The sequence below is a fragment of the Daphnia magna genome, linkage group LG1 (assembly GCF_020631705.1).
Source record: "Daphnia magna isolate NIES linkage group LG1, ASM2063170v1.1, whole genome shotgun sequence".
Lineage (NCBI taxonomy): Eukaryota > Metazoa > Arthropoda > Branchiopoda > Diplostraca > Daphniidae > Daphnia > Daphnia magna.
In genome coordinates this window covers 18,837,096-18,848,322 of record NC_059182.1, presented here as the reverse complement: position 1 = coordinate 18,848,322, position 11,227 = coordinate 18,837,096, and the positions used below count along the sequence as shown (strand labels likewise).

Sequence of the window (11,227 nt, the reverse complement as noted above, 5' to 3'; positions counted from 1 at the left end):
ACTATTACCATGGCATAAAGTGCAGCGGCTGTTATATTAGCTAGATAAAAAACGAAATCGCTTAAGAGTTGGCTCCGGCAGCCTGATGCACTAAATTGCTTGCTGCCGCTTCTGAATTTCCTTGGCAGAAAGTATAGTGGGAAAATAATGGAACGTATAAAGGCTTCCCCCAATCGTACGGAATTATGAGTCACCCTCTTGTGTTGTAGTAAAGTTTGTTGTGTGTATAACAAACCTAGTGTTCTACAGCCTTTTATACTAGTTTTACGTTCAGGGATTTCATCTACTAGGCCGAATAAGTAAGTTTATTAGGCCCTATTTTTCATAAACGTTGAGGTTCATGGCTGCCACCAAACGTATGATCGTGGCCTTGAATTGTCTTATCGGAATAACCATGGATAAGGCGTCACTGACATCTGCGTCTTATTTCTTCGTTTTTAAGTTCATCTAGAAAATCTAAATTATTTGATTAATCTTATATCTTTACATCTTTTCAGAAAGCCATGTATTCTGCACCTCACGAAAACCATGATGCCACTCGTCTGAGTGTGGCTGACATCCTCTCTACCATGGCTAATTCAGTTGACGCCATGACTCCCACAACTGTAAGAGTGTTTGACTTTGTAATCTGTTATGATTGATAAGCAATTTTTTTCCTTTTGATTTTAGCTATCCTTATTAGATGGACTTACTGGTGTGCCCACTAGAACAACACCCACATTAACCCCTACAACACTTAGAAATATTGAACAAACCTTTTTGGATTTGGCGGCCAACCAGATGTCTCATGATAGAGAAGCTGGTTTTGTACCACCAATGGTACCTTCAAATTCATTTACTACGTCAGTTCCAAATTATACTGTAACTGTTACAACATCGACAGAGCAAGGTATTATTGACATTAACAGAAAAATAAAAATCTTTTTTATACAGAAATATGTGTGTGTAGATGTGAAACCTCAGTGGCTAGGTGCCTCTGTTTCACAGCAAAGTAATAGTGATTCACCTCCTCCACCGAGAAATACAGCGAGAAGGATGAGTGTAGGCAGTAACAGCAGTAGTAGCAACAGTGGCTATAGCAGTACCACGATGAGTCTCACTTCCGGTACCGCACGTCGTGGTGGTGGCCGGCGTAAAGAGGATCGTGATAGAGAAGAGGTAGTATGCGTGTTAGTGGTTTGTCTTAATTGAATCAAGATTTAGAAAACAACTTTCATGTTTTCTAGCCTGGTGAGGACTCTGGCAAGAGGTTAATGCGTCGCGAGCGAAACAAACAAGCCGCTGCCCGTTGTCGCAAGAGACGTCTTGATCATACGATGGCTCTCCAACAAGTAATTTGATTGTCAGTTTATATTTTGTTCGCAAACAAATTTAAAACGTTTTATTTTAAACACAATTAGGAAACTGAGTTGTGGGAAGATAAGAAGCAAGCTTTGCAGAATGAAATTCGTCAGTTACAAAAACACAAAGAAGAGCTGGAACAGTTGTTGGATTCTCACCGACCTCAGTGCAAGATGATGCGGAAGACGGCCCATTACGTCCCAAACAACAAGGCACCTGTTCTTCCCGCCATGCCTAATTTGATGCCGATACCAAATGGCCAACTACAACAGCAGCAGCAACATCTGCATACACAACAACAGCCCATTAAAAAAGAAAGGCACGAAAGCGACGAATCCTCATCAGACGGTTTGGTCGAATTCACGAGACCGACAACTGCTCCACGCCCTCGTCCTACATCGCTACCAGTTGCTTCCCCCTTCACAAATGCTCCGCCACGGTCTTCAAATAATTGGCATGAAATAGCCGGGATTGCTATAACAACGCCTTCATCAGGTATACCGGGATTCAACTTCGATTCTCTTATGGAAGGTGGAACAGGGCTCACTCCGGTAGTACCTAGCCCATCGTGTAGCACACAGCAACAGCGCAGTAATACAGGAGGCAATTCATCAACCATGCCTGTCGATTTGTCTAGCCCTGAAGCTGTGAACCGTAAACTAGTTTCGCTTTGATATTTTCCTCATAGGTAAAAATAACCTGAAGTTACTTTATTAGGGGATAAAACTGGGTATCATCTTAAAATGATGTGAAATTTAGATTTGTACCCTTTGCCCCCTATATTTATTTTTAACAACCGAAAAATAATTGTAGTATGTCATAAACTAAAAATTCTTCAAGCTCATTCAATCGCTATTGATTGACCTATGCAAAAACGATTGTCTTAAAAGCCTTAACAATTGCGGGAACCGCTTTTTAAAATTCTTCCTACTACTCGTAAGTTTAGTTTTGTAAACTAATTGGGTTGTTTGATTTACGCGTGGTATCTTCTTTCCCTCCCACATGGACCCTCTGCATTCCCGTTCCCGTTGCTCCACTAGTCTCGAATGTCTCTATGATGAGCATCATTTCTCCTCTTTTTTCTTTTAGCTCCCCTCATTTGTTTTTTCTCCCTATGCAGAATTTATTACGATTGGCTGCAACGAAATTTATTGCCGATCCATGCCTTTATTTGTTGAAAAAACTGTATTTTGTCATACATTGATAGTTGATACTACTCTTGTATAATCCGCTTAAATTGACTGCAATAAACAACATTTGATAGCTTGATTCTTGAACCATTCCTTAAAAATGACTGTGAATATGATAAGCTGTTTGCTTGAAACAGGAAATAAACTCATACCTGGTTAAAATGAAATTGGATAACATAGAAAGAGAAAGAAAGAAATGCTGCATAAAAATGCCATGAATATTTAAATCATAAACCAATTTAGTAATTTAAATGGTACGAGGAGCCGCAGTTCGAATTACTTTACGTCGTCTGCGCAATAATCCTCCACGTGGTTGTTGGAAGAAGGGAATCAAAGGATTGTGGTTGGACAATTTCTTCTAACGGTAATTCTGGATTGAACTGAAAGTCTTCGAGAAAAAAGAAAATGTCTGAGATATTTTCAAACCAAATAACTCCTGCGGTGGAATTATCTCTACTAAATCCGCTGCTCAGATCAAACGATTTGACTCATTTGTGTGATGGTATTAGTCAGACCTAAATTTTCAGTCAAAAGGCGTCATAACAACTGTAAACATTATTAGATCTGAAAAAACTGGTAACATATTTTCAAAGAGGGAAGTTTTGAAGAAATTTTGAAGCTTAGTCCAATCAGTATTTTTGAAACTGACGTACAACAGTCTTCCATCAAACAAGAAGTTCAAAATTTTCTCCACAACAATTCAAATGACGAGAGCAGGTAGATTTATAATCCTATGCAAATAAAATTCCTAGCAATAATTTTACTATTGACTAGTTGTTTTCAGATGTTTTGTATTGGAGTTTCTGCCCTGCATCGCTTTATCCAAAGTAACTGGCTTGGTTTCAATCAATTTGGAATCTCAGCAGATGGTGTGATGGACCATGCATCTAAACAATGCCTGGTTCTTGATGCCGAAAGCCTCCTCCCTACTATAAAAGACCTACAACTCCTACTTGTTGCGAAAACAATCTTATATGACTTAAAGGAGCAGTTTATTCACTTTAAGGTGTGCATTTATATCATGTAAAACTAAAAGAACACTAATTTAATTTTACGTGTGGAAGTTCTCTGGTTGGTGGCTTATTAGGTATATATTTGTTCACCAACGAGTCCTAGAAGAATCATCACAATTACTTCATTCAGCTTTTCTAGATATTATTAGTGGAATTGATAAGCTAGAAAAGTCTGTTGAAGCTGACTTGCATTTTAGCTCCTTGCTGCACCTGGAACTGGGCTATACATATTTATTGTATGGTGTAGTGCAAAAAACCAAGCTTCACTTTGAAAAAGCCAATCAAATTGTTAACTTCAGATGTGAATGGACAGGTATAGTTAATGGCATCCACTAGGATCTCGGACACTTAACATGTTTGTTTATTTAGGGGCGATGGGAAAGAGGACTCAGTATCAACAAACTGCTCTGCCTCAACTCACTATTAGAGTTCATTGCGCTATTGATGATGCGCTGTTAGAAGATGAACGAGAAATCGCCAGCGATCTGCCTAAAGATATCAGATTAGAAGATGATACCCGTTTAAACCAAATCGCCTTTATTAATAAAGATGATAATATTCTTCCTGATTTGCCTCCTCTGTACCAGGCTCTTTTAATTGCTCATGCGTAAGTTACTTACACTTTTCTCGAAATCCCGTTTTAAAATTTAAATCTCTTCCGTATTTGGTTTTAGAACAGAAAAAGAGAAGTTTCATCCAAAAGACGAACTGCTTGGGGAAGAACTGTCACCGCTACTGAGCGTAAGATTAATGACTTATTTTTCTGAAACAGTAACAGACTGATGATTGCTTCGTAGTGCATTTTAAGCCACCCAAAAATCTGGAGTTTTCATGTCAGCTCTTTGCTGATGCGGTCAAAACTGGATTCAACGCAGCACCGCGCGGTCGAACGAGCTTTGTCACAGTTGCAAGAACTAGCCGATGCTCTGTCAAAAGAAAGCCAATATGGAAACCGTCGAATTGAATACTTTTATGTTTCACGGATACCACTTGAATTTGAACTCCAGAGTTTACTGGCTGAAGTGCTCCAAAGTCTTGGGGCCGTCAATAGTGCATTGGACATATATATTCGACTACATAAATGGGAGGGTGTAATTGCTTGTTATCAACAGCTCGACAAGAAGCACAGGGTAAGTCTAGACTATTCTTTACGCGGGAAGTAGCGCTTTCATAATCGCAGTTGTGTTTCTAAAATCTAGGCCGAAGAAATAGTGCGGCAAGAATTAGCCAAAGGTGAAACACCCAAACTATGGTGCCTACTTGGCAATTGCACTGATGATGTCTCTCATTACGAAAAAGCCTGGGAATTATCCCAGCATAAAAGTGCTCGTGCTCAGCGAGATTGGGCCTACTACTTTTATAACAAAAAACAGGTTTATTTTTTAAATTATTATTTATACTTATAAATACGTATACGTCATCTCTATTGATTATTTGAAAAGCTTCGGGAATCTATTCCGCACTTTCAAGAATCCCTTAAACTCAACTCATTGCAAGAAAGTGTGTGGATACGCTTAGCCTTCTCTGCAATGGAAATTGAGGACTGGGAAACTGCTGCTTCTGCGTACCGTCGGTATTGCACCCTAAACTCTGAGGTATGTCAACCGAGTGTGTTCGATCGAAACAACTAATCTTTCCTTTGTTTTCTTTCTTAGTCTTTTGAGGCATGGAATAATGTGGCAAAATGCTACGCCAAATTAGGACAGAAAAATCGGGCTTGGAAAGCTCTGCAAGAAGCCGTAAAATGTAATTACGATAACTGGAAAATTTGGGACAACCTGATGGTAGTGTCCATTGACTGCTGTGAATATGAAGAGGTAAATCACATATATATGTATATATATATTTTTTTTACGGTGCGTATTTTGCATGATGAATGATTTTGTAGGCCATTCGTTCATACAACCGCATCCTTGAACTGAAAGAAAAACATATAGACGTTCAGGTGTTAAAAATTCTACTTCAAGCCATATTGGAAAATAAAGAAGACAACTACGGCCAAAACGTTGAACGGCTTGCCCCATCGGTTCAAAAACTACTTGGTCGATTGACTTCGCAAGTGACAAACAATGCACAAGTTTGGGAAATATATGCGGATCTCTTAGCTGGTAATGCTGATACGGACACAACAACTATGTTTCGGGTTGCCCAGCTGATGCAGAAGTCCTATCGGAGTGCCATACAGGAAAAAAACTGGGAAAAGGATATCATATCTTGTATGTTTACTCTGAGATTATGTAGAAAGTATGTTGATAGATGTCTAGACTTGTTAAGAAAAGATTTGTCTAAAGAAAACCTTCAGCTTGCTAGTTCAGCAAAACTCAGTTTACGGTCTGCAATAAGCCAGGTTAAACTTTGCTATGAGTTAGACATCCCAAATGAGATACAAGAAGCACTTGGTGCCCTTGAAGAACTTAGCAAACATTTACAGGATAAATTATCTAATGTTTAAGTAAATATTCATCCATATTGCAAAAAGATTGATTTTGCATGTGCATAAACTCCAATAAACATTTTTATACAATGCTTTTGTTTATTTTCCACCATAGGTTGGATCTGGGAATGATAGGTTATTGTGTGGCCATAGCTTTAGATTTACGTTTCCCCTTAGATTTCTTTTGCTTTTTCAGGCCATCCATGTTGGATCTGATAGTTGAGCTGAAAGTAGTCTGAAATTCTGACAGAAGATCTGCAGTTACCTATGAGTGAATAATTTAATTTAAATAAGTTTTAACAATTCTCTAGAAAAAAGTTTCTACTATTGTGCTTATTTTCTTGCTTCCCAGAGTTGCTCTAAAAATGCAACTATATTCTGGCTCTTCTTTGTTGCTTTGCTCGACTCTGGGAATCGGTTTCTTTCGTCCATCATCTGAGATGAAAAAATTAATATAAAGTTATTCACGACTAATAAACTATAAAAAAATGTGTTTATTATTACATCGTTTTAGTGTCACCCTTACGGATCCTTGTAACCTGGCCTTTTGGTACATCAAAGTGAGTGCCGTGAGAAACTAGAATCGTTATACCGAAAATTTAAAATTAATCATAGGTTATTTCAAAAAATAATTGTATTTAACTGACCGCACTGTTTTCTAGAACAACCATGGTTTGACGATCCAAATTTCTATTTAAGAAAATAATACGGAAATCCGAACAATCTTATAGTATATTCTTCAGCAGACAACTCAGTGTATTCGTTCATTGAATTAGTAAGCATATTTGTCGCCAGATGACGACGTAGCGATAACAGAAAGCCTTCGCAGACAGAAAGAAACAGTTTTTAAGGTTGGCCTATTGCACCGGGAGTCCACCTCTAGTCATAGGGTCCAGCCCTAAACATGCACCGGGACCACGGCGCTGGGGAAAACATGCATACGCGAGTGGACACAATACTGTTTGTATTAACAGCCATTTGAAGCTGTCAATGACGTTTATGTGATAGTGATAAAAAAGGACAAATTTATTAATCCAACATGTAAGAAATCGATGAAAGTAAACAACTATTGGTTTGTGATAAAGTATCGGTGTCCAATCCATCTTTACAAAAACAGATTGTCAGAAGACAGCAGGAAAATTCAACTCATCAAAGAAACAAGGACCCATTAACACAGAAATATATAATCAGCCAAAACTAGGTAAGAAAAAAACAAGAAACGAAGAAGTAAGCAGGGCAGACCGCCTACCGGTATCCACGGCAAAGCATATTTGACAGGACGTGGACCACGGGCAATAGCACTAAGTGACACTAGAGCGCCGTGGACTCCACGGTGCAATAGATTTTTCCAGTTTTAAAACTAAAAAAAAAAAAATGCAAGCTTTAATATTAGTTCTCGTATTTTCCCCCTTATTTTTGTTAGCTAAGTGTAGTGAAGAGGATGATTTATATCTTTCTCCAGATTTCACGTCCATCGATCGATCTAATTATGTTGATCCTCATGACATGTTAAATTATAATCCAAAGGAAATCCAGAAGGAAAAAGGGCTATTAAAAACATCCCGTGATGAAAACATACCTCAAAGCCTGACAACACCCGGTCAAACCGTTGAAAGTAGGGATAGGATTGAGGAAGGAGGCGTTCCAAACCAGGTGGACATCTCTGAAAAAGCAATTAATAAATCCATGCCAGAGTTTCTAAACCATAAACCAGCAAACTGCTCATCACATCCAAAAAACACAACTCTGGATATACCTTTTCTTGGTCGTTTTGTAAAAGTTTTATCTACTGTGTTACAGTTGAAGGTAGGTGATAATAAAGTGTGTCAATGTAGTTCACCTTTGTGACATTACACAATGACTAGGAAAAACATATTGAAGATGGTGATGTTCTGTATATACCACTGTTCGCAGTTGTCAATACAAGAACCCAATTTGTCCTCAATGAGGTAACAAAGGAAGGAGAAGAGATCCAACTGAAAAATTTGGCTGATTTAGATGAAATTCTTACCAAGCCTTCTCCTTCCAAGCAAGGATAAGCTAGAATGTGAGCCTAATCCATCATTTGTTGAAATGATTTTCACCAATGGCCTTCTTCAGCCCAAGGTAGGCTATTACCAACTGAAATTTTTCATTCTGCTATCAATTAAAATATTTCTACAGGATTGGGTGGTGGGGATGTTTGTTGCATGCCTTTGGTTTGTTTTCTGGCTTACTGTCAAAGGCTATTCATACTCAGACATCCTTTCTCGATCGTTTTTGCCATTTTTCATGGTATGCTGGCTCTGGCATTGGAACTACATGCATCAGGTGTTCTGTTTGAATTCAGACAGCAGTTCTGTTCTGTTTTCTAATCGAATAAATTTTCTTTCTCGACAGATGGCTTCATCAAAACGATACTCTGATAAGTCGAAGAACAAGGATATTCCTGCTTCTTGTGACCCTAAACAACTTGGTATATTGGAAAGCTTTAAACTAAGGTTCGACGCATTTTGGGGATATCCGGATCCCTGTGAAGAATATCACAGAGTATTGCTGACCGATCCAAGCTTTGAAGTGAATCCTTTTACAGTTCTCTGGGACATGCTTGTAGTCGGAATACTTCATCCGTTAGGATACATCGGCCACAAAATCGGAAGCTTTTTCAACGAAGTTCTTAGTACGTGGCATACTGGCATTCTTGAATTCCATATCAGAATTCATATAATTTGTCTTTTATAAACTTCTAGATTCGGCAACAGTGTTCCAAAAAATTCCCGTGCTCGTGGGTGTTCTCTTTGTAGTGTTTTTAATTCTCGTAATGAGCTTTCGATATGAAATCCATTTACCATTGTTTAAAATTCGTCCATCGCCACCGGTGTCCATTCCTCGGTCAGGAGCTATCCAAGACTTAATGGATGGATCTGCGACTGGCGACGCCACGCATCAACATCTTCATCGTGAACGGTGCATTTTAACTAGACAGTCTTACTCTCAAGTTCAAGCTATCGAAGAACGGGTGCAGGCTCCTGTCGAAGATGATGCAGAGTTTTCTCCCGTTTCTATGTCGCCAGCAGTCATCAAAGAGCTCGGAGGTATCCTACCTTTTAACGAAACCGAGAGTGAAAGTGAGAGCGAGTTAGACTCAAGCATAGAAGTGCTGATGGATGAACGACAACTAGAGGAGTGCTCACAAGGCATAAAACAAAATTTGCAAAGTGAGAGTTTTTCAACAGTAGTAGACACAACTCCCAAAGATATACTGTAAGTTGTGGCTCCGCTTATTGTACAAATGGATGTTTTTAATTAGTGATTGTCGCCGTTGTCTCTTTTAAAGACTGATAAAAACAAATCTAAAAAATGCCAACAAAATTATCTTTGCAATTCGCTTCATGAAATATATTCTTCTGCCTTTTCAGATGTAAAGATGGTAGGTGTATTATCAATGATTTTAATTATTTACGAAAAGAAAAAAAGTAAAATCACAATCAATTTCATTTTTTATTAACGCCTAACCGATTGAAGACGCTAGATGATGTTGTCGGACTGCTGTTGACGACTGCAACAGATCCTAAACGTTGTTTTATTCCGCTTGGCTTTTGTTGGATTGATGAAGCGGCTTCTTGAGGGGGCCTGACAAGTCGTTTCTGGCTGCCATCCTGTTTCAATGGGAAATATATAGAACTTTTCATAGAAAAACTGTACTTAAAAGCTTGATAAACCTTGGCGGAGATTATAGTTCTTATAGGATTTTTAGGCGGCAGTTTTTTAGAAACGATAGTGATTTTTGTATTGCTGGGCCTGTCCAGTCCAAGTCGTTCTCTTGCACTCTGTTTGGAAGCTGTATTTTCGATGTCCATTCTCAGAAAAGACTTGCCTGACTCTAATATTTTTGTCTTGTACTAGGAGTCTTCTTTAAATGAAAGGCTAAGTCAACTACCTGGGACCTCGTCAGATTTCGAGGCGACTGTCCTAACCGTCTTGACCGGTAATGTCAATGTACTTGCAACCGCCTTAGCTGTCAATGGTGACTCTTTCTTCCCTTCGATATCACCCAATCGTCGAAAAACTGAACTCTGTTGAAACTATAGTCATGTACATGGTTTGACTATTAAAGGTAAGTACTTTTGACTATTTTGGATCTTTACCTTGGCAATGGCAGGAGGATCCTGAATTTCAGGTGTGGTGCTAGTAACATTGCTCTCACCAAGTCGGTCAAAAACAGAAGTCTTTTTTACAGTTTTAGTTACGTTTACAGCTGGTGTAGCAATTTTAGTTTGCAATTTGGGAGGAATGACTTTCCTTTTTAGTTCCTCATACTCTGGCACATCTTCTATCCACTCTGTCTCTTCTGTGTCTTTTTCAATCTCAGCTTTTGCAGTCTTCAATTTTTTAGGAGGTGAAGGCCTAGGAAGTACTTTAACCTCTGAAGCTGTAACAACAAACACAGGTTTTGTGAACAAAGAGCATGTCTAAGGAGTCAGGAATAAATTACCTGTTTTTTTAACATCAGTATTTGTTTTTGGTACATCATCTTTAAGAAGCATTTCATTCAAATGTTTGGTTGCTATATGAAAGAAGACAAGTACACCACTTAGTAAGGCATAGGGGGGTAAACATGATTGTTAATACCTTTGATTACTGAAGTCTCTTTGTCAATGGCAAGAACCTTTTCCCTTGCAACCTAAAAAAATATATAAATATAAAAAACTAATAAGTCTTCCATTCACCTATTGTATTGGTATGTAAACAAATACTTTCTCATGGTAACGTTTGGAATGCTTGAGAATTGCAATTATATCTCCTAGGACAGTAACTCCCATGTCTTTAAGATATTCCTTAGTTAAATCCAGAAGCATGTGCTTTTGTATACGGTTTTCCGTGAATATAATGGCGTAATTTGCTGCAGCTGCAGGAGGTATTCCAGCTTCGACGAAAAATGAGATCCAGAAAGCTGCATGGGTTTTAAGCATGTTAAACTTTGAATAAATTTATTGGAGCTGAAAGAAAACCATGTTACTCACAGGTAGTGACTTCCTCGTCCATTTTATGATGAATTTTGTAGAGATAGGTGAAAATGAACAGGGTGAAACCAACTACTTCTATTTTTAAAAACAAGCCTACGACTCTCGTCACTTATTGCAGACGTCTATAGATGGCTTCTTCAGCGTCCTAGTTTTAACTTCAAACGCTCGAGAATTAATTTAAACGTAATTTTGAAATGAAAAAAAAAATTCTGAAAAAATGAAATGAATTTTTTTTTAATTAGT

At 38.3% G+C, this 11,227-nt stretch overlaps 5 protein-coding genes across 6 annotated transcripts; 3 read left to right on the top strand and 2 right to left on the bottom strand.

Moving 5' to 3' along the window:
* The first annotated feature begins 116 nt into the window (after positions 1-116).
* Positions 117-2,610, top strand: LOC116935452 (transcription factor kayak). The gene is made up of 6 exons (XM_032942752.2): positions 117-299; positions 498-605; positions 670-889; positions 950-1,158; positions 1,227-1,331; positions 1,401-2,610. The coding sequence occupies exons 2-6, from the start codon at positions 504-506 to the stop codon at positions 2,013-2,015; spliced, it is 1,251 nt and encodes a 416-aa protein (XP_032798643.1). The 5' UTR covers positions 117-299; positions 498-503; the 3' UTR covers positions 2,016-2,610.
* A 203-nt stretch (positions 2,611-2,813) lies between these two features.
* LOC116935434 (tetratricopeptide repeat protein 27) lies at positions 2,814-6,068 on the top strand. The gene is given in 12 exon segments (XM_032942740.2): positions 2,814-3,033; positions 3,094-3,125; positions 3,127-3,248; positions 3,306-3,537; positions 3,596-3,857; positions 3,914-4,151; positions 4,219-4,285; positions 4,342-4,674; positions 4,744-4,917; positions 4,987-5,139; positions 5,200-5,361; positions 5,433-6,068. Coding segments are annotated over 12 exon segments (2,436 nt in total). The 5' UTR covers positions 2,814-2,936; the 3' UTR covers positions 5,997-6,068.
* LOC116935478 (signal recognition particle 14 kDa protein) lies at positions 6,058-6,785 on the bottom strand. The gene is made up of 4 exons (XM_032942781.2): positions 6,626-6,785; positions 6,483-6,555; positions 6,304-6,413; positions 6,058-6,243 (listed from the first exon to the last, which is right to left on the bottom strand). The coding sequence occupies exons 1-4, from the start codon at positions 6,647-6,649 to the stop codon at positions 6,115-6,117; spliced, it is 336 nt and encodes a 111-aa protein (XP_032798672.1). The 5' UTR covers positions 6,650-6,785; the 3' UTR covers positions 6,058-6,114.
* Positions 6,786-7,271: 486 nt separating this feature from the next.
* LOC116935442 (chloride channel CLIC-like protein 1) lies at positions 7,272-9,383 on the top strand. The gene is made up of 5 exons (XM_032942747.2): positions 7,272-7,784; positions 7,844-8,084; positions 8,142-8,288; positions 8,358-8,637; positions 8,708-9,383. The coding sequence occupies exons 2-5, from the start codon at positions 7,977-7,979 to the stop codon at positions 9,223-9,225; spliced, it is 1,053 nt and encodes a 350-aa protein (XP_032798638.2). The 5' UTR covers positions 7,272-7,784; positions 7,844-7,976; the 3' UTR covers positions 9,226-9,383.
* Positions 9,370-11,143, bottom strand: LOC116935459 (uncharacterized protein C19orf47). 2 transcript variants are annotated; one of them, XM_032942760.2, is made up of 8 exons: positions 10,982-11,143; positions 10,715-10,911; positions 10,590-10,641; positions 10,453-10,524; positions 10,106-10,389; positions 9,898-10,042; positions 9,680-9,840; positions 9,370-9,616 (listed from the first exon to the last, which is right to left on the bottom strand). In XM_032942760.2, exons 1-8 carry the CDS (start codon positions 11,001-11,003, stop codon positions 9,452-9,454), a joined length of 1,098 nt encoding a protein of 365 aa, XP_032798651.2. In that variant the 5' UTR covers positions 11,004-11,143; the 3' UTR covers positions 9,370-9,451. The 2 variants fall into 2 exon arrangements, with proteins under 2 accessions (XP_032798651.2, XP_045029585.1); XM_045173650.1 differs by having other exon boundaries at positions 9,898-10,033.
* Positions 11,144-11,227: the final 84 nt, after the last annotated feature.